Source organism: Cheilinus undulatus, linkage group 10 (assembly GCF_018320785.1).
Source record: "Cheilinus undulatus linkage group 10, ASM1832078v1, whole genome shotgun sequence".
NCBI classification, from domain to species: Eukaryota; Metazoa; Chordata; class Actinopteri; order Labriformes; family Labridae; genus Cheilinus; species Cheilinus undulatus.
In genome coordinates, this window is record NC_054874.1 from 28,612,521 (window position 1) to 28,633,268 (window position 20,748).

Below are 20,748 nucleotides of genomic sequence, written 5' to 3' on the forward strand. Positions count from 1 at the left end.
ACCCGTTTGACTTCATAGTCTTCCTTTTCAAGAGGTTACCGTAGTTTCAATATTTCATTTTTATCTTCCTCATAGGGTAATTAAATTGATTCAACCTTCACTTAGTTGTGAAGGTTTATTTAGATACCGGTATACAATTGAATGAAATGTCCTGAGACAACCCGGGTGTCTGTTTAGCACCATAACATCACAGATCCATAGAAGATTTACAGCCTTGAATCACAGTTTATGTTTAATACAACAGGATGTAGGCAATACAATAAATCGCGCATTTTGTCTTAAAAAACCGGCTATCATCCTGCAGCATCTCATAGCAAACCTATGCGGATGATTGATTTTGCCTTAGCGTATTCCTCTTCAGGATAGCAACAGCATCTTCATCCATTTGCCCTTTTGTTTGGGGGAGTCACCGGGGAAAGCCTTGGTAGCACGATTAGCCAATCAATAAAAGACTAAGCTTTAAAACCCCTCCCCTTTGACAAAATATCTCCAATCAGAACATTCGTTCTTTGCATGGGCGTTCCCATCCCCCACCCACCCTTTTGACACTGCCCCACCGAAGCTGTGTGGTTGAGCGAAGTGAATGACGTCTCTGCATTTGCGGGCCGCCGACGCAGGGCTGGGTTTCCATTTTCAGAGCGAGTTTCGGGGGGGATCGTCAACATGGAGCCGGAGATGGAGGACAAAACGCTGGAACTGATGGTAAGATTTTTTTCGGTAGGCACTTTGGATGTCAGAAGTGATCAGTATCACATCTAAATTGAACGAGGCGCCGAGGCCCGATTCGACGGCAGGAACGGGCTGAAGCGGCTTGTCGGGAGAGGGAGAGGAGAAAGGAGGGGGGACCTGAAAGCAGAGGGAGGGCCTGAAATTATCGATACATTTCGCCATGAATTCTCCGCATACTGGACGTTTTGACAATCGATACTCACACGTCAACATCAGCCGAGTGTTAAATATGTGTTCTTTGAGCTAAACTGGCAAACAACGAGGAAATTAGAGGTTGGATGTTCAGTCGTCTGCCGAAGACAGCCGAGGATTCTCGGGGTAGCGTTCACTGCGGTGACGCTGCGCCACTTTAACTGGGCCCTGTCTGATACTTAGCCATCCAGCTAACACAGGCTAGAAGGCGATGAACCAAGTAAATTTACGGGTATGTTCAGTTATCTTGTTTATGTCAAGACTGCTTACACTGTAATCGATGTGTCGAACAGCTTTAAAGATAGTATGATGTAAGATAACTACGCAAAATGGGTCGTCTGATGCCCGACTGTTTATATTTTTGAAGTGCGTAGAAGGAAGTGTAGTGCTTTTTCATTCACATAGCGTTACCACGATTAGCGAGGTAGCAATTAGCCCATTAGCTAGCATGCTAAAATGTTAGTTATACTTGACAGTCATTACTTTACCAAAACGGACAGTTGCTCTGGGCATTATAAGCTGTTTTGATGACCAAAGCTGTCATCTGTCACTATTGCATAGGTTCTCTGAGTATGTAGTCAGATTTCTTTAATATGTGCCATAGTTTCTGGTGAGATGATAAGCTATCTTGATATGCTACGCATCTAGGCTAACGCTAGCTTGCCTACAGCTAACGTTACTAATTGAGAGGTCGAAGTAGTCGCGAAGTAGTTGTGAATTAAGATGAGACACAAGCATTTTGCTGCCGATTGACTATTGAGAGTTCAGTTTGAGGACGATTCACAGGTTTTGACATAACCCAGCCTTTACAAATCAACTGTGTTGTCATACTTTATTGACAAAGCATGTCAGGCCTGAAGCAGGATGATAATCTGTATTATTGGTCAAGTATGCGGCACACACAAGTAATTTGAGTTTGTGACTTTTGTTGAATTAACTATTTAAGACTCTTGTGAATCAAAAGTGCCCCAAACAAACATCAGAGTGAGCACTGAATTCCCTTTTATGAAAGGATGATTACCCAAAAACACCACGTGTTTATAGACCACTAATAACCATCATTGAAGGAAAATTTAATGCCAGAAAAGACTGAAATTACTAATGGAGGCAGCAAGTGGATAAAGCGCTCAAGGAAATATCCCTTGCTATGCTTTCTTTCATTATTAACTTTCTGTCTGTTTGATATGTAGCATATAGTGAAAAAATCAGTAACCTCAAAAGCCTAAACAAAAATGTTCTGTTTGTATGGTCACACCATTGGAAAAAAAATTATTTGTGAAAAGTAAACTTTGTATGTCAACCTAGCTTTTATGAATTATGAACTTCAGCAGACCTTTAGTTTGTAGTTTTACAGAGCGTCTCCTACAAGCCTCAGAAACAGTTGTCTTGGTTTTCTGTGTATTTAATTTATTTTTTGTCCCAGTGTTACTCACTAACCACTCATAAGAGTGGGGATGGCAGAACAGTGGGTGGGGTCTCTCTCAAAACAACAGTGACAAAAATTGACAATTTACCCCATAGCCCCCCCTCTCCTCTACCTATCCCCACCCGGTTCATGTCTAATAATGCTTCTGTGTGTATGTTTACCAGTCTGTTTCTTGTGTGTGGAGGGGTGTGTGTTCCTGCGCTCACTGTGCCAATGTGTGTGTAGCTCTAATACTGGTTTTTCCCCTCACTATCCCCCACCTCCTTCCCTCTTTTCTCTCCTCACCTTTGATGGTTACACGCCCACCTCTCAATTTCAAACCAAACCTTGTCATTGAATTATTTTGTCTTTTTTTGACACTTTACCACACTCTACCTGTCCTGTATGTCACAAACTCCTCACCACTTACATCCATCTGTCCACTCATTGATCCATCCATCCACGCATCTCCTTTGATTTCCTCTTTCCGACTTCCTTTATCAAACCCCCTCCTCTTTTCCTTTTCTTCTCATCTTGGGTCTCTCGCTCCTCCCTTTCTCTGCCTCCCTCACCCTCTCCACTTCGTTCTCCTCCTCCTCCTCCCTTCCTCCCTTCCTCTCTCTCTTTCACACAGTGCTCTGTGCCTCGCTCTCTCTGGCTGGGCTGCTCCTCGGTGGCTGAGAGTTTGTGTGCACTCAGGTGCCTGCAGAGCATCCCCTCCACCCGGGCTCACAACCAGGTTCTGCCTCTCTCCTCTTAATTCTGCTGCTCCTCCTCTCCCTTCCCTTCCCTGCCCTTCCCTTCCTTCCTTGCCATCTCCTCATCCTTCACTTTTCTTCGCCCACTCCACATGACTCCTCATGCCACCTTGGTGCGGACAGCACCCACTCACCCCCCACCCTCCTACCTCCTCACCTTCCGTTGTCCTTTCCTCCCTGTTGGAAGCACACTGCTCTCAGGTTCTTCTCTGGTGCATCCTCAAACTCTCTCAGCTTAAAACTAGCTTTACAAACTGTAATTGACTGCTTTAAAATCATGTCAAATCACAGTGATCACATCTAAACAAGAGCTCCAGATAATTCAAACAGCAATGTAGCTTGTTTATGGAAACTGGAGATTTCTGTTTAATTGGTTTGAGTAAACAAGTATTTGTGAGGACGAAAGGTTCCAGGGGGTCCCAGAGAACAACCCCACTCTGAGGAGTTATGTTTTCTGCCCTTCTACCTGGAGGTGTGAGGGCTGAGGTGGGGGGGGGGGTCTTCCTTCCAAGCTCTGAGAGGCTACATGCTTGCTTGTTTGCCTGCCTGGCCATCTTGGTCTGTCTGTTTTTATTTCTCCCTCCCCTGTATTTTTTCTGCTTTGCATGGTCATCAACTCTAGCAGGCCCATCCTGGCTTCTTGTCCTGTCTGCTTTGGTCTTGATACCTGACCCTTTGTTTGTCTGTCTGTTTGTTTATGTGGCTGAGATCGCCCGTCAAAGACAGTTTTGAGAGGGTTCTGGGTTTATTTTGGAGAATTATACCTAAGCTACAGAGAATTTCTATAGAAGCTCTTTAGCCTCAGAGGAAGAGCTTACAGACACAATTTCAGTTTAAAGATGAACAGAAGTCTATTTTCGCTAACAAAGACATTTTGAAAGACTGTGACCTTGGTACTATCAGCACCTAAGCAGAAATGCAATGCCACTAACCCTCGTTCCGGCTTTTTTGTCCTAGATTTGCAAATAATTTTGATTACATATTATTAACAGGAAATTGTTGTAGAAAGAAATATAAACTTTGAGGAAACATGCAATTGAAATGATCCTTTCCCCATATTGTTGTGTTTAATGTGCAGTTAAATCATGCCAAGTGCTTGCATAAAGGATCTTTGTATTTCAGGGAGTTAAATATATTGGGAAGTATGCAAACATTTTGATTCAAGATCAACTCAACTTATCAGTATTTTACCCTATCCTCTGTTTCTCATGTTGGTCTGGATCTATGTAAAGATTGTTCTTCTTTAACTTTGCATTCATTTTAAGATGTTATCGTTATGTTATTAAGTATTAAGAGCATTAAAGTGGCCAGCCATTTACTGTAGTAATGAAACAAGGGATTTCTGTTTCTCACTACAATGTTTTCAGTCTCCCCAGCTTGTTTGTGATGTACTTGAGAATGATTCAGATTTTGTAGGGCTTAAAGTGATACTAGAAATGGGTAGGATGGGTTACACTCCGTTTTTGGCCTATCCTCTATATGCTGTAAGACCACTATCTGATTTAGTTTCATTACAGTCGTGCCTGAGCTACTGCCAGTCACATACCCAAGATGCTACAGTTTAATTTCCTGCCCAGACTACTTAGCCCACATCACAGACATGCAAGCAAATAGAAACCTTTTGTTGCAGTGCTTAGTTCTTTTCACTCCATATGTGTGTATGCACGGTTGTTTGTGCGTGCACGCCTAAAAAGTCATGATAGTTACCCTTCCTTGGCTGTGTTTGTGGTACTCTTGTGTCCAGCGCTGTCCACACTGCTACCCTGGCTCTCACACTGCCTTTCTCACACATTTGAAAGACGAAACGCTCACTTGCACCCTGTTGTTGTTGTTTTGTTTTTTTTACAGAACACATCAGGGATGGAGTCACAGAACCTTGTAGATGATCTGTCGCCAAAGAAGACCACAGTTCTCAAGGTTTGTTTGTGTAGGGTTTTTTTGTTTAATCATTACCACATCTTGATAAACATAGAAAATTTCATGTAATCTCCGGATTTACATGAATTTCTTACATAAAAACATCCTACAAAGAGGAAAAGCCTTCACTGATGTTGGCATTAGCATTTATTTTAAAGTATACAGCAGCATGTTGGCTTTTGTTTGGTTTAAAGTATCAATGCTGAAAACTGAAAATGCAGAAAATTAAGCCTTGAATTTAAATGCTATTCCTTTTGTTATGAAATCCTGAATCTGCACTCTGCCTCATGCAATGGCTGCATATTTTCTGTTTATACACACATATGGTCTAGATAAATTTACATACAGCCTTGAAAAGTTCTCATGAAAAACAGCAATTTTTAACAAAACCATGCCATGTTTCTCTCAGCCTCACACAAATAAATGAACATTAAATCAATCTGCATGTGCTTCTGATCTTCACAGCTTAGTAACGGTCCTGTCGTGGGGTCCCGCAAGCGCCCATCAGAAGGGAACTACGAGAAGGAGAAAGAACACTGCATCGCCCTGTTTGACCAGTGGTCAGAGGCCGACCAGGTGGAGTTTGTTGAACGCCTGATCTCCCGTATGTGCCACTACCAGCACGGCCACATAAACTCCTACCTCAAACCCATGCTGCAGAGGGACTTCATCACTGCGCTGCCAGGTATAACAAAGTACATTTACAAGCTGCTTTAACAGTTCTGGCTCCAGTAAGAGTTTAAGTTAGACACACAAGACTTTTTAAGTTTACAAGACTGATAAAATATTATTTTTAAAAATGTGTTCAAACGCACAAGTTGTTTGTGTGTGTCATAGTAATGGTTGTGTATTTCTGTAAATGAAAAGGTCCTTGTTCTGCAAACACAGCAATAAGATAAAATGGCAGTTTACAAGAAAAGAGCTGTTCCTTGGATGTTCCAAAATTATTTTCTGATCATCTGATTTTTTTTAAAAGGGATTTTTGATGCTTAAAAAATACAAATGGGCACAGATAGTTTTGGAAAAACCAAACATAATGGACCCCAGGCAGAAATAAACCAAGCAGATGATATTCCATTAATTTTGCAGCGAGTGCTCACTCAGCCTCTTCTCCTCTTCCCTCTAGCACAAGGCTTGGATCACATAGCTGAGAACATCCTGTCTTTCCTGGATGCACGCTCACTATGCTCAGCAGAGCTGGTGTGTAAGGAGTGGCAGAGGGTCATCTCTGAGGGTATGCTGTGGAAGAAGCTGATTGAACGCATGGTCCGTACTGATCCACTCTGGAAAGGCCTGTCTGAGAGACACCAGTGGTGAGAAAAGACACTGATCCATTCACACACAGGGTTAGCAATCCGATTCTCATTTTGGGAAAGATCTGAAAATGGTTTGCAAAACACTGAAGCACACTTTCTGAGGATTTGGGTTGAGATCTTGTTGTCATTGTTGTTAGTTTTCAGCAGTTCAGTTCTGATTATAAGTATACAGAAAAGGGAAGTAAGGTCAAACTTGACTGGTTTTGAGTGTTGTAAAAAGAAAAAAAAAAAAAGGCAATAGAAACAAATCAGATGTCATTCTTATGTTTTTTCCCTAGGGAGAAATATCTGTTCAAGAACCGTACGGCAGAAGTCCCACCCAACTCCTACTATCACTCCCTTTATCCCAAGATCATCCAAGACATAGAGGTAAGACCCAGCCATGTGATTTCAGTATCCTTTTCCTTCTTTTTTTTTTTTTTACTGGGTGCCTTTCCTGTTTTTTCATAAAACTGTGGGTCTAAAAACATAAAGCCACCTAAACCCTTTTTGAAACTGAAACTTCTGTTTTAAGCATCAGAGCATTTGCATCACAGAGCCTCAAATCACTGACATTTTGTCTCTAAGGCGAACAACGGTAGCTTCTCTAATTTGAAGTGGTTAAAATATGACCTGCAAGTGTTCCTTTCTGTGCTGTCAGTGCTGACTCCAGCTAATTGTGGTGGTGTTCTTTTCACAGTCCTCTTATCACCTGGACAGAGCTCACATATGTTTCACAGGATTTGAAGTTCTCTCTCATAACAGAAGTTTTCTGCCATATTTACAGTTGTTACATTTATGGTAGGATTTTCTCTGAGAAGAAACAAGGCAAGGAAGAAGAGTTGACAGCATACTTTAACTGCTGTTTTATGTTCAGCAAATCCATGCTTGTAAATAAAGTACATTGTATGTGCACCAGTTAGTAAAAACAATGCCTAAGTGTATGCTTTGATAAATGATAGAATAAATACTTCCTTGAAAATGACATTTTGCATGGTAAATATGCTTTCTGTTGTATTTGAAAGCGTAGTTTGAAGCTGATGTATTTCCAACTGAAGTAATTTTCACTGCAGTACATCTGATTGTAATGATTAGGTTAGGTATAGGGTCAGTGCTCTGTGACACAACTTCTTTTAGGCTGCTTTGAGATCTAAGGTGGTTCCCCTCACACTCCCTTACTTGTATTTTCTTTATATTTTTTCTGCTTTGAAATTTTTCCAGTTTGCATGGCTAGGGACTATTACTACTAGTAGCTATCAAGCTGATATCTTAAACATACAATGAATTTTACTTTGTGCTGCCTGTTCAAATTCCCACATTTAAAGTAGTCATAGTTAGCTTATTTGAAAATTAGCCTGTAAGAAAAGTTTTAGTTTTATTTCTTTGACTGAATCAACATTTTATAGCCATGAGGGTAAATGTGGGTAGCTCCTCTGTATTGTGCTTTATGTGTCAAGAATTTTCAGTCAGCAATTTTTTTTCTGCTATAATCCCTGATTTCAGTCCTCTCTTTTAACAGAACACACAGGATGTCTGCCTCCATATCCACTCCGATCAACTGTACTTGTATTTCTGAGTATGTTTCTGTTTTTGACCCTTTGCTTGTCCCTTCCTCCTCCAGACTATTGAGGCTAATTGGCGGTGTGGAAGACACAACTTGCAGAGGATTCAGTGCCGCTCTGAAAATAGTAAAGGGGTTTACTGTCTGCAGTACGATGATGACAAGATCATCAGTGGCCTTAGAGACAATTCTATCAAGGTATGTGTGTAGTGGATATCACAGAATGAGATCTTTGAAATGGAGGCATAGGCCTCTGTTATCTTAACCTGTTTTCTCCTTGCCTGCATTGGCTATTTCATTAACTTTTGATTCAAAACTATTAGAGATGAATAAAAATGACTTTCTAGAAGGTTCTGTGGTTAACAAATTGATAATAGGTTTTTTGTTTGTCTTTATGAGATATAATTTAATGCAGGGGTATAACAGCGATAGCACTCTTTTCTGCAAAGCAAAGCATAACATGTTAAACCTCCAAAATGAAATGTAAACGTAGCCCTTAGATAGAAACAATGTTGTCTTCTTCTGGTATTACTTACCATCCACCCTCGAGTAAAAAGCAACTATTGATTCAGCATGACGACGATTTATCCTGATATTTTTGTGATATGATGATTGATCTCAATGTGGAAAGACAGGAATGTTATTAACAGTATACACATTTAAATTTGACTTGAATAATAAATGGCTTAAAATGAAATGTAGATGTAATTAACATCCGCCTCATTTGCACGTTAATGCACCCGCAGTAAAAAGACAAAGAAGAGTTGGCTGTGAGACAGCACTGGTTGCTTTGTGTGAGGTTGTTTTCTTCCAACCTTGTTTTGTGTTTTTATGAATTGAATCTCTTCTTGAAGCTCAGTATGGCTTATCATCTTATTGTCTATGGCGCTGAACTAAACCAGCAGACATTGAGACAGAACACAAGTGAATTATGGGATAAAAGAGCTCAGCTCCAGACTCGCTGGTTTTTTACACTTATCTGTCTGGCCTGGGAGCAAAGGATGAGATGAAGAGGAAGGGAGGATGGAGAGAGGGAGGAGAAGAGCAGATTTGTCTTGTCATTGTCCTCGAGGAGGTTGACGCACACCCAGAGAGGAGCTGCACAGCTCTTACGCACACACTCAGAGACTAGCACAGCAGTGGGGAAATGGGGCATGAAGAGTGCTACGAGAATAGGCCATTCTTAGCGTGACCCAAATCTGCAACCTTTTTATAACCTTTTTTCTGTTCCATTCTCTGTCAATATTCTCCTCTTCATCACTTTTTCCTCTCCTCCTCCTGTTGTGTTTTTTTCCATTAGATCTGGGATAAACAGTCTCTGGAGTGTCTGAAGATACTGACCGGTCACACAGGCTCAGTGTTGTGTCTTCAGTATGACGAGAGGGTCATCGTCACTGGGTCTTCTGACTCAACCGTCAGGTATGATACACATGGAAGAAAACACAAAATTGAAATCACTGAAGAGACTTTTTTCTCTATTTTTTTGAGACTTGATGACTGTACAGCATCTTTCTCCCATATCCATGCTGAGTACAATGTAAATCCATGGTGAGAAGGATGAATCTGGAGACACAAGACCAGTGTTAAAGACTTGAGTGAAGTGCATAAAATATTAATAACATAGTAGAGCTGATTGGTTGATCGTTTTAAAGCTAAATCATCGGTGATTAAATAAACATCTTTACCTTTGGCAAAGTTCCACAACTAAAGGAAATGCTTGACAGTGGAGGGTGATCTAAGTTACATACACAGGGAAAACTTACATGATAAACAATATTAATCAGTAGGGTTAGGGTTTTTTGTGGTATGAATTTTATCCCCAAAGAAAATGCAGCATACTTATAATTCTTGTTTTGAGTGATTATATTGTGATTATACTGTCTTGTGAATTAGTTCCTTACCTGGTGAACTGTAATTACTGTAAACTTTTCTAGTCTTTGATATCTGCTGAATGGCACCTGGACTTTCTCAGTAGTAAACACAATAACAAAGAGAACTAGGTCATCAAATATCAAGTAATTCTTATGTGATCTGTGAAGTCCTTTGAGATTTGTGTTATATCTATTCCAATTTTATTAGGGACTCAAATAGAACTTGAAAGAAGGATGTGTTGTAAGAGTCTAAATGTGTTTAAATGCTCCCCCTTTCCCCTTCATACAAGTGACTAAGTTGTTTAGCCTTTAAGATAATCAGGAATAGTTTTTCCCCATTAATAATTTTCAACACCACATACTGTGCTGTTTGTAGGAGAAGATTGCCTTTTGTCCAGAAAAAAATGTCAGCTCTTCCTGTCTCATCACTTCTTAAATTGCAGTCCTATGACCTAATGCAAATCATTAAATGCAAAACAGGTCTCAGCTACCACATATGCAAAGCTCAGTTGATTAGAAAGAGGTGTGTTTTGATGATTGACATTATTTCAGAAACACTACATAATAACATGAGTTCTCCTAGAGCGTTGGTTCTCAACTAGTGGGTCGGGACCAAAAGTGGGTCACAAAGCCCTTTAAGTCCTTTAAGTCTGGAATGTGTGCCAGCAAAAAAATAATGGCAAAAGATCTTTGTACGGAAGTCCTAAGTGGGTGAAGAGTAAATTCATACTTTTTCTTTTGTTTCTACTATGATTAGAAGTATTTCTCAATATTTGTCTCAAGATTTCTACTTTTGTATCTCCTTTTCTTTGCATAGAAAAGCTAAATTTTGCAAGATAAGCTGAAAATTCCTCAAGAAATTATGTGATTTCCGTGCCTTCTAAGAAAAAATTGGAGTAAAAATGAGATATATGATTTTCTTTCTGTAATGATATGGGTTTTTTTGTATTATTTATTCTGTCCCGTCTCTTTGTTCAGTTATGTTTTGTTCCAGTTGTGGTCAAAACTGCAGCATTGTTCATTACATGAATTCAATTATTTGGAAATTTAAGTTGTATCTGGTTCGTGATTTCTCTTAAAGAAGTGGTGGTTGGTCCTGATGCCCAATGAGTTAAGAACCATTGTACTAGAGGGTCTTCTTAAATCACGGCAAATGTATAAACTAAGGTTGTCAAAATTATACTTGGATACTTTTTTAATGTCACAGGCTTTAAATGATATAATAACCACAATTTTTACATTCAGTGGTACAGAAAAGTACCAGTTAGGAAAGAAAAAAGTCATATCTCTACCCCAGATTTGCTGCTAGGAGAGAGAGAGGGAGACAGCAGGAGTGGATGATCAACATTAAGATGAAGTTGTGATTTGCAAAATAAAGTTGCTGTTTTCCGATCATTAACTCAAGCCGTTTTTACACAGAGATTCCACAATAAAGGGAAAAAGGAATGCCCGTCTCTGTTCCGCAACGAGCAATTCACACAAAGGTGTAACAGAGCCGTGCACGTCTGAGCTTACACATACCCCGGCGTCCCGTAATCAGATTGCAGCCGGCGCCGGAGCTGCTGCTTTCAATTGAACTTGAAACTCTGGATTCCTCGGTTCAAAACTTTGTGTTTTCTAAATGAAATACGGGGAGAATAACATGAACATTAATTTTGATTGATTAGATCCAGTAGACTTTTTTCCTCCATGTTTCTGAGTTGGAGGTCTGCCTTTAAGCAGTGTCACAGCACACGTATTTATGTCGGAGGCCGGAAATTTCAGATTACCGAGCTCACTTGAAACATCGTGGAATTTTTCAGATGCTGGTGTGAGCAGAGATGTGTCTGCTCTCTCCTCTCCTGTACAGAGTGTGATCAGCTCTCTAACCTCGCAGTCTCTCCAGTTAATCCACATTATTCTTTGTTTTATTCCCCTGTTGTTTTCTCCGATGAAATGCTGCTCGATTAAACCTAGCTGGTTTTTAAATCTCCCGTTTATGGAGACAGCAGTGCACACTCGCCGTTGCAGAATGCCATGATGTCTTTTCACACTCATTGCGGAAAAGTCTGTTACGGCTCTGATACCTCTCGATCCGGATCAGAGGTGGGACGAGATGAACACCCCCATTGCGGAACAGTCGCTTTCATACAGAAAGGCATTGCGGAACGAAGGCATATGTATGTATGTATGTATGTATGTACGTATGTATGTCTTTATTGACCCTTTATAGTGTGTGTGCTGGAAATCAAAAATAACTCCCTTAACCTGTTTTGGGTGCCATGGAAGTTAAAGGCATTGTTTGATTTTTACAAGAATGGTATCAAAATTTAAAATGCTGGTTTCATGACATTTCCAGCATGAAACACAAGTGAAGTCTTAAAGAGTTACATGTTCAGTCACTCTTGGAGCTTGTAAAATGGGTTTTATAACAAACATTAAAGACTTCAGTGTGTGTGTGTGTGTGTGTGTGTGTGTGTGTGTGTGTGTGTTGACACCGGCTTGGCTATTACACACAGAAGCTCAGCATTAATTCTCTCATTACTTCACACTTCAGCCGTACTCACTGAGCAGTATCCAAGGAAAATTTTACTTCACTTCCTTAGCAACAGCTTGACAGGCTCTGTGTTTGTAGGTTTGGTTGTCAGCTTTTCCAGCGTGTTCTGCTCTTGACTCTTAATGCCCAGCGGTGCAACACAGTAACATGTTACACACAGCAACTCGTGTATGAGTGTGTCCATTGTAAAACGAATAAACATAATTCTCTCTCATGTCTCCATTGTTCTTTTTCTCCCATTACCCGTCTTTTCCACTCTCTCCTTTCAAACTTCTTTTCTTTGCCTCTGACCATTGCCCCATCTCATTTTTCTTTCCTACACACCCTTGCCTCTATCTTTTCCACTTTTCTTATCCCTTTGTCATTTTTTCCATCTTTGTTCCACATCCCTATTTTTCTCCTTTTCCACCATTCTTTCCTGCTCTGTCACATATGCCCTCATATTTTGGGCACTGTCATCTAATCCCCTGTCTCCCCCCTATGCAGGGTGTGGGAGGTGACGACAGGTGAGGTATTGAATACACTGATCCATCACAACGAGGCAGTCCTTCACCTGCGCTTCGCCAACGGCCTCATGGTCACCTGTTCCAAGGACCGGTCAATTGCAGTGTGGGACATGGCCTCTCCTACAGACATCAGCCTACGTCGTGTCCTCGTGGGACACCGGGCCGCCGTCAACGTAGTTGACTTTGACGATAAATACATCGTCTCCGCCTCAGGGGACCGCACCATCAAGGTAACAAAAACAGCCATTCATAGATTTCACCCAAGGCCTGCGCATGAAAACCCTGTGATGCATTGAAAAAGTATTGTATAAAGATGGGAAGAGTATTAACTGTGATATAATAAGTAACTCTAGAAATGCATTCAGTAAAAACAAAGAAATTTAAATGAGATGAATGTTATCTTGATTTATCATCTCTGGTTGAAAGTACTGTTTGTGCAGGACCAGTATTACCTGTGGACCAATGATAATTTGTGAATTACCCCCTGACGTCAGTGTTTGGTGCGGTGCAGTCAGATGGGATAAGCAAAGTCTGTGATGTACTCAAATTTAAAGATATTTCTAAAGGAAAACATACAGGTGTTGCATGGCTGCAGCAATGGAAATGCATGAAATAAGTATTTCTAAAATTCATACCAAAAATGCAATGTAGTGGGCATTTTGTTCTGCAAGTGATGTTTCTTACATTTCCAATACAGACCCAGAGTATTAAATGGCCAACAGTTGCTTGAGTGTTTTTTCCCTCTATATAAAATACTTCTATATAAATAAGCATTTTTTTTGTATCTTAAACAAGCTGTATATGATTAATAAACTAGTGAAATATTTCCTCTAATTCCATTATGCATTTAGATTGTCTAAGTCATCTGTGCTTATCTGCGGCCAATCAAACAGAGAGAAAGCTGACTATGCCCCTGTTAATGTATGACAAAGGGAGGGGTGCTCATGTTAAATATGGATTTCTCTTGTTTCCCCTTTTTTATGCTATTGATGCTCTTGATGTTGTTTTCGTCCCTGAATCTGGGATCATTACGCATCCACAATAACCCTCCACAGATCAGCTGTTGCTGAATGTAGAGGGACACATTTCAAATCGTAATTTGAGTTATGCATGGCTAAATGATACTGATGTAAGATCAGGCACTTGCAAACCGAAACTGGAGGAAGCAGAGCAGAAGCAGTGTGCGTATGAAGAGAGCAGTGGTGTGTGCACGCACGTTTGGACAGCAGTTTAATTAAATAAGTAAAATAAAACAGTTTTATACATAAGCTGCAATTACCTGAAGAGAAGCACTATTTATAACCTATGTGTCAAAACTCTGTGAACAATCTCCTACACTGCCTTATTTTTTTTTTTTTTAGCAGATCCAACCTCTCTCCAACAACTGGAACCTATGAGGGAGAATTTCCTATATTGACAGGGTGTATTAATATACCATGTAGAAATGTACTGATAGTAAAAAAAAAAAACAGGGCTGATCTTAATACCTGTGTTTTCATGTATTCTTTTAGTGTAAGACTCCACTTTGCCAACATTTTCTCTCATGTTTGATCATGGAAACAGTTTGTTTAGCAGATGATTCTTCTGCTCAATAACAAATATTCCTCTTTGAATCAGCTGTTAGTGGTCTAAATATCATCTTGTAAATTGATTGGACTCAACTCATAATTGCTGACAGCCAATGTTTGTGATATTGTCAAATCAATAATCAGTGCATCCCTAACTCTCAGCCTTATTTCTATTGTAAATCAAATGCTGTAAAACGTGTTTCTTGGTTCTGACTCCTCTAGATGTTTTTAAAGGTAATTTCTCTCTTGTAAATAAGGCTTTTGATCCAACTCTGTAAAACTTCAAATGAGTTTATTGAATTGTTTGTAAGTAATTGAGACTGTTGTTTAAAAAGCCTATTTTTTTGTCCCACTGAAGGTATGGAGCACCAGCACCTGTGAGTTTGTTCGCACTCTAAATGGTCATAAGCGGGGCATCGCATGTCTACAGTACAGAGATCGTCTTGTGGTCAGCGGGTCCTCTGACAACACAATCCGGTACATGAGAGAGAACCGAGATGCATCTTGTTTGACATATTTGTATTCAAAACCACATTACACAAACTCTAAGCCTGTCTCAAAAATATTTTAAATCTGTATTGATAAGGCTGAGGCCAAAACCACTTTGAGTTAAGGGAAGTTTTGTTATTTTTGATTTTATGCTGCTCTTTCATACACTTGATGACGGAGCATCTAAATCTGCTCTGAAAGTTTTAGGACAGCATATTGCTTTGAATTCACGAAGGCTTCTCTTTGTCCAGGTTATGGGATATCGAGTGTGGGGCATGTTTGCGAGTGCTTGAAGGTCATGAGGAGCTGGTGCGCTGCATTCGCTTTGACAACAAAAGGATTGTCAGCGGCGCCTACGATGGGTCAGTCCCACACCCGCACACACACACTCAGAGGTTTGAGCTCAGAGTCACATTTTGTTCTTGACGCTGTGTTGTCTCATGTTTCTCTGCAGTAAGATAAAGGTGTGGGACCTGCAGGCAGCACTGGACCCACGAGCCCCAGCCAGCACATTATGTCTGCGCACTCTAGTGGTAGGTATTTCTGAGTCAGCCTTCAGTCACTTGGTTTAATTTTTGTCCCATAAATTATAATACTTAGAAACATTCAATAGGAAAAGTACTTACTTTCACTTCTACTAGTGTAAGTGATTTTTTTAGACATTACTTCCTTTTTTTCAGTACACCATCAAAAGATTTCTGATACATTGGCTGAATGCAATGTTCAGTTCTTGTTAAAACTCTAAGATATACAAATTTAGATTAATCCTTATGTTTCCATTGATTTTTTTGCATTCTGAGGAAAACTGTCTAACTTTTACTTAATTTGAAAGGACATCCTATCTTTATAAATTGTCTTCATGGTGAGAAGAAGCAAAATCTTCTCATGTTTGCTATGGCTGAATTCCAGGCTTTCCTCATGATGACCTGAACAGAAATATGCTTCTCCAAACAGCATTAACAAACATATCTGAAACAAAAGGCTAACTTTCAATCTCATGTGAATGTGATCCTTAGTGATCGCTTGATTTCAGAGTTGAATGAGTGTCTTTTTTACAGCATGTTGACTTGATGTCTCTGTTGTGTTTTCAGGAGCATTCTGGCCGCGTGTTTCGTCTTCAGTTTGATGAGTTTCAGATCATCAGCAGTTCTCACGACGACACCATCCTGATCTGGGACTTCCTGAATGTCTCGACCAACGGCCAGTCAGAGGGACGGTCTCCCTCTCGCACCTACACTTATATTTCTAGATAGCAGGTACAAAGACAGGTTGTACAGGCCGTTTTATACATTTCAAATTTTCAGGTTGTGTGTGGTAAATTTAAAGGATCTTATACAGTCACCTAATATCAGACTCTCTTTTTTGCACCAGGTGGCGCCATCCACAGAAGCATTTCTTGGAGGAGCCCAGGGCTGATTGGCTGATGGGTGTGTCCATCGTGGAAAGGAGCCCTTCTCTTCTCTTTCCTCCTCGTCATCTCTCTGTCCACCTCTCACCCGGCCCCCTGCCACCTCTACCTTCCTGCTCGTCTGACAGACTCATGAGCTTGTGCCCATTACCTGCCAGCACCATGACACACCACACACTCACAAAAATGCACACGTCAACAGCAACGCAGACCCCAACTGCAGAACCAACACGACTTTCCCGAGAAGTTCACCCTCCTCTACTAATTTATGTTTGTAAAGTACACTAATGACAGTATTAACATTATGTGAGACACAAGCTTCCTTTCGCCCCGTAAAGCAGCTTCTGCTCCTCGGTTTTGAACCTTGGCCAAACAGGTTTCCACACATATGGAATTGCTTGATATATATTTATATATATAAACCAGACACACATGCACACACATGTGGTGGCACATTTGGACAGAAGATGACCGGAGCTGTGATGTGGGAGACAGAGACTCTTTACTCAGCTCCTGGAAAGGAGGGAAGGACCAGAGATGGAGGGAGTGATGGAGGGAGAAACGTGTTTGGGATGCCCTCCCTGCTCCCTCTCACTCCCCCTTGTCTCTCTCACTCTGCGAAGCCTCCCTTTATCCCACCCTCCCTCCCCTCCTCTCCAAACCCCAGAGATGCACACTCGCTTGGAATACTGGGGCGCACACACTCAAGTTTGCGTGGGTGTGTTTGTGTATGAGGACTTTTGAAACGGCAGAACAGAGCAGAAGCGTCAAACAGACAGACATGCATGTGAGGTTGCCATGGATACAGCATTCGGGTACACCTCTGCTTTTTTTTTCTCTTTAACTCTTACTTTCTTACTGTTTTTTTATTACTGTTACTTTCTCATTTTATTTGAGTATTTTGGTTCTTAGTACAAAAATCATACTAAGCGTAGTCCTATCTCTCTCTCTCTTTCTCTCTCTCTCTCTCTTTTTCTGTCTTTTTCCTCTTTCTTTCTTCTAACTTGAACCCTCCATCATCTGTCCCTTTCACTCCATCTCTCTCTCCCGTCATCTACGTGCTTGCTTTGGTTATGAGAGAAGCTGGAACTCAAGAGCTCAAATTTAGCTGTAAACGGAGTTGTCTTGTCAAAAATTGTGTTGTATATTAAAAATGATTTTTTAAAGAAGAAAAATGACCTTATTGTGAATAAAGTACTTGACAGTGGTGGAGTGTTGAGCCAACTGTAACATGAATGAGTGTCTTAAGTGTCTGTCTGTATTTGTCTGTGTGTACATGTGTGGCTGAATCTGTGCTATGCAATCTGTCTGAGTTAGTACAAGTCTTCAGAGTGTTTCCTTTGTGAAAACAGTGAAATACACATACTGTCCTGCAGGCAACAAGAATTTAAATATATCTGTAATTTTATTTTGAATTGGTGATTTTTATCAAGACAAGCCTGGAAAATTATGACTTGAGCTTCAACATCTAAATGAACAAAAATCATCTCTGAAAAAGAAGGAAGATGTGATGGGACCATATGTCCCACGTAAGTATGTTAACATGAGCACTAGTATGTACATTTTGATGTCTAAAGGAATTGTCCGGTATTCTGAGCTTCTGCAATATGATGAAAAACAGAAAACCTTTGATAACCTTTTCCTTTTGAAGGATCCTTAAGTATTCATGTTTGATTTTATTTCTGAAGGGGTAGAATTGGCAACTTGACTTGCAGCACATAACCAGGGTACTTGTAACATTGATCCTCAGTTTTTTTGGAAACAAGTTGAGAGTATAGCGGAATTGGTAGAGAAGATTCCCCATGTACAGGTGCATCTAAAAAAAAATACAAGGTCATGTAAAAGATCATTTTTCCTGTGATTTACGTGAATTCTATATTTATCTCATACAAAGTGAAATACCCCAAGACCTTTTTGTTTTAATCATGATCACAGCTCACAAAATGTAAAATCTACTATCGCAAAAGAGAATATTGTGGGAAAAGCTCCCTATGTCAAAGGTTTCCTGAGCCTTCGTTCTCTCACTATGGTTCAGTACACACAACTGCAATCATGGGGAGGACTACTGACTCAACTGTTTTCCAGAAGATGATCCTTGACATCCTCCACTAGGAGGGTAAGCTAGGGAAGGTCATTGCTGAAACGCCAGGCTGTTATCAGACGCTGTATTAAAGCATATTTACGGAAAGATGCCTGGAAAAGTGTGGTAAGAAAAGTTGAACAAGCAACAGGATGGGCTCAGCCTTCAGAGGATTGTCAAAGCAGGTTTAAGAACTGATAGGAGCTTCACAAGGAGTGGACTGAGGCTGGAGTCGGTGGATTTAGGAAATGGGCCACAAGTGATGTGCTCTCAGCGTCAAGCCAATCCTGAACCACAGATGCAGCATTTCACCTGGGTCAAGGAGAAAAAGAACAGACTATTGCTCAGTGGTCCAAAGTCCTGTTTTATAGATCAGAGAGGCACAGAATCCAAAAAAATTTAAGTCCAGTATTTTCAGTTTCCTTGGTCAGTGGGGGTGTGAGGTGCCAAGTCATCTGCTGCTGCTGGTCCACAGTGCTTTATCATGTCTGAAGTCAACCCTGTCATCTACCCACCAGGAGATTTTAGAGACCTTCTGCTGAGAAGCTTAATGGAGGCACTACATTCCTTTTCCGGCGGCACCTGCACTCAGTTCAGCCAAAACTACCAGAAACCGGTGTTCTGACCATGGTATTACTGTGTTTGATTGGCCAGCCAACTGGCCTCACCCGAACCCAACAGATCATCTCTGGTGTCTCTAATCAAGAGCAAGATTAGAGACACCAGACTCAACAACACAGATGAGCTGAAGGCTGCTATCAATACAAGCTGGGCTTTATAACACCCCAGCAGTGCCACAGACTGACTGGCTCTATGCCATGTTGCACTGATGCTGTAATTTGTTCAAAAGGAGCTTCTATCAATTACTTAGTGCATAAATGAGCATCAGTTTTTTAGAAGGTCATCATTTTTGTATCATGAATCCTGTTTTGGGCCCATATTTTTTGATACTCTAATTTGTTGAGTTGGTGGATTATTTATTTTTGTGAGCTGTAAGTATGAATCATCAAGATTAGAATAAAAAGTCTTTAAATATTTCTATGCACAATACTGGACTTTTGATATGTGATATGCCAGTTTTCTTTTTTCTCAAACGTTAGCTGATACCTATATAAACACACCTTTTTGTACTGTAAAAACACCAAATGCCCTCTGTGCAAAGAGAGTCTAAGTCATTGGATGTAATTTGGAAAGATAGACACCTCTCTCAAGAAGGCCTCAGAGCTGACAATGCATATCAGAGCAAAAACCAAGCCACGTGGTCAAAGGATCTGCCTGCAGAGCTCAGACAGAATTGTTGCAAGGCTCTGATCTGAGGAAGGCTACAAAACAGTAAGCTTACTGAAGGTTCAAAAAAGCACAATGGCTTCCATAATTCTTAAATTGCAGAAGATTGGCACAACCAGGACTCCTCCAAGAGCTGGTTTCCCCACCAAACTGAGCAATTGCGGGAGAAGGGCCTTAATAAGAGAGGTGACCAAGAACCTGCTGGCCTGACTGAGCTCCAGAGATCCTGTGTGGAGATGGGACAAAGTTCCAGAAGGACAACCATCACTGCAACCCTCCACCAATCTGGGCTTTATGGTGAAGTGGTTAGACAGAAACCTCTCCTCAGTGCACAGCATATGAAAGCCTGCTTAGAGTGTCCTAAAAAGGACCTGAAGGACTCTCAGGCTGGAAGAAACAAGATCCCCTGATCTGATGAAACCAAGATTGAACTATTTAGCCTCAACTATAAATGTTATGTGTGAAGGAAACCAGGCATTGGTCATCACCTGCCCAATACCATCCCAACAGTGAACCATGGTGGTGGCAGCATCATGCTGTGGGGGTGTTTCTCAGCAGCAGGGACTGGGAGACTGGTAAAGGTTGAAGGAAAGCTGAATGGAGCAAAGAACCAAGATATCCTCAATGAAGACCTGTTCTGCACCACTCAGGACCTCAGACTGTGTGGAAGGTTTACCTTCTAACATGTCAAGCTAAGCAGTTGGGCCAAGACAACACAGGTGAATGTCCCAGAGTGGCCCAGCCAGAGCCTTGACTTGAACCCTACTGAACATCTCTGGAGAGACCTGAAAATGGCTTTCTACTGATGGTCCCCATCAAACCTGACTGAGCTTGAGAGGGTTGGCAAAGAAGGATGACAGAAAATCTCCCTGTCCAGGTGTGCAATCTTTTTGCATCGTATTTCAAAAAGACTCAAGGTTGGAAATGCTGCAGAAGGTGCTTCAACTGAGTTACTGAGTAAAGGGTCTGAATACTCATGTAAATGTGATATTTCTTTTTTTTTTCTTTTTCTTTTTAATAAATTTTGGAACAACTACTAGAATTCTATAGTGTTGAGTGTAGATTAGTAGTACTGTAGTATACTAGTATATGTCACCCTCCTAAACCCCCACAATTCCAGATCATCTTCAGCTTTTCCATCCAAAT

The 20,748-nt window shown here is 40.8% G+C and overlaps 1 protein-coding gene across 2 annotated transcripts; it reads left to right on the forward strand.

Annotated features, from left to right (window-relative positions):
• The first annotated feature begins 574 nt into the window (after window positions 1-574).
• On the forward strand, window positions 575-17,471 carry fbxw11a (F-box and WD repeat domain containing 11a). Of its 2 annotated transcripts, none has more exons than XM_041797461.1 (13): window positions 575-702; window positions 4,933-5,001; window positions 5,467-5,686; window positions 6,128-6,314; window positions 6,596-6,686; window positions 7,918-8,055; window positions 9,158-9,276; window positions 12,751-13,000; window positions 14,697-14,815; window positions 15,079-15,189; window positions 15,282-15,360; window positions 15,919-16,083; window positions 16,199-17,471. In XM_041797461.1, the coding sequence occupies exons 1-12, from the start codon at window positions 664-666 to the stop codon at window positions 16,078-16,080; spliced, it is 1,584 nt and encodes a 527-aa protein (XP_041653395.1). In that variant the 5' UTR covers window positions 575-663; the 3' UTR covers window positions 16,081-16,083; window positions 16,199-17,471. The 2 variants fall into 2 exon arrangements, with proteins under 2 accessions (XP_041653395.1, XP_041653397.1); XM_041797463.1 differs by lacking the exon at window positions 575-702 and adding an exon at window positions 885-1,153.
• Window positions 17,472-20,748: the final 3,277 nt, after the last annotated feature.

Bases quoted from the DNA above. Each gene is read 5' to 3' on its own strand.
- fbxw11a (XM_041797461.1), top strand. From the start codon at position 664: ATGGAGCCGGAGATGGAGGACAAAACGCTGGAACTGATG. The intron at 14,816-15,078 runs GTACATGAGAGA...CTCTTTGTCCAG, and splicing joins TCCTCTGACAACACAATCCG to GTTATGGGATATCGAGTGTG. The intron at 15,190-15,281 runs GTCAGTCCCACA...GTTTCTCTGCAG, and splicing joins GTCAGCGGCGCCTACGATGG to TAAGATAAAGGTGTGGGACC.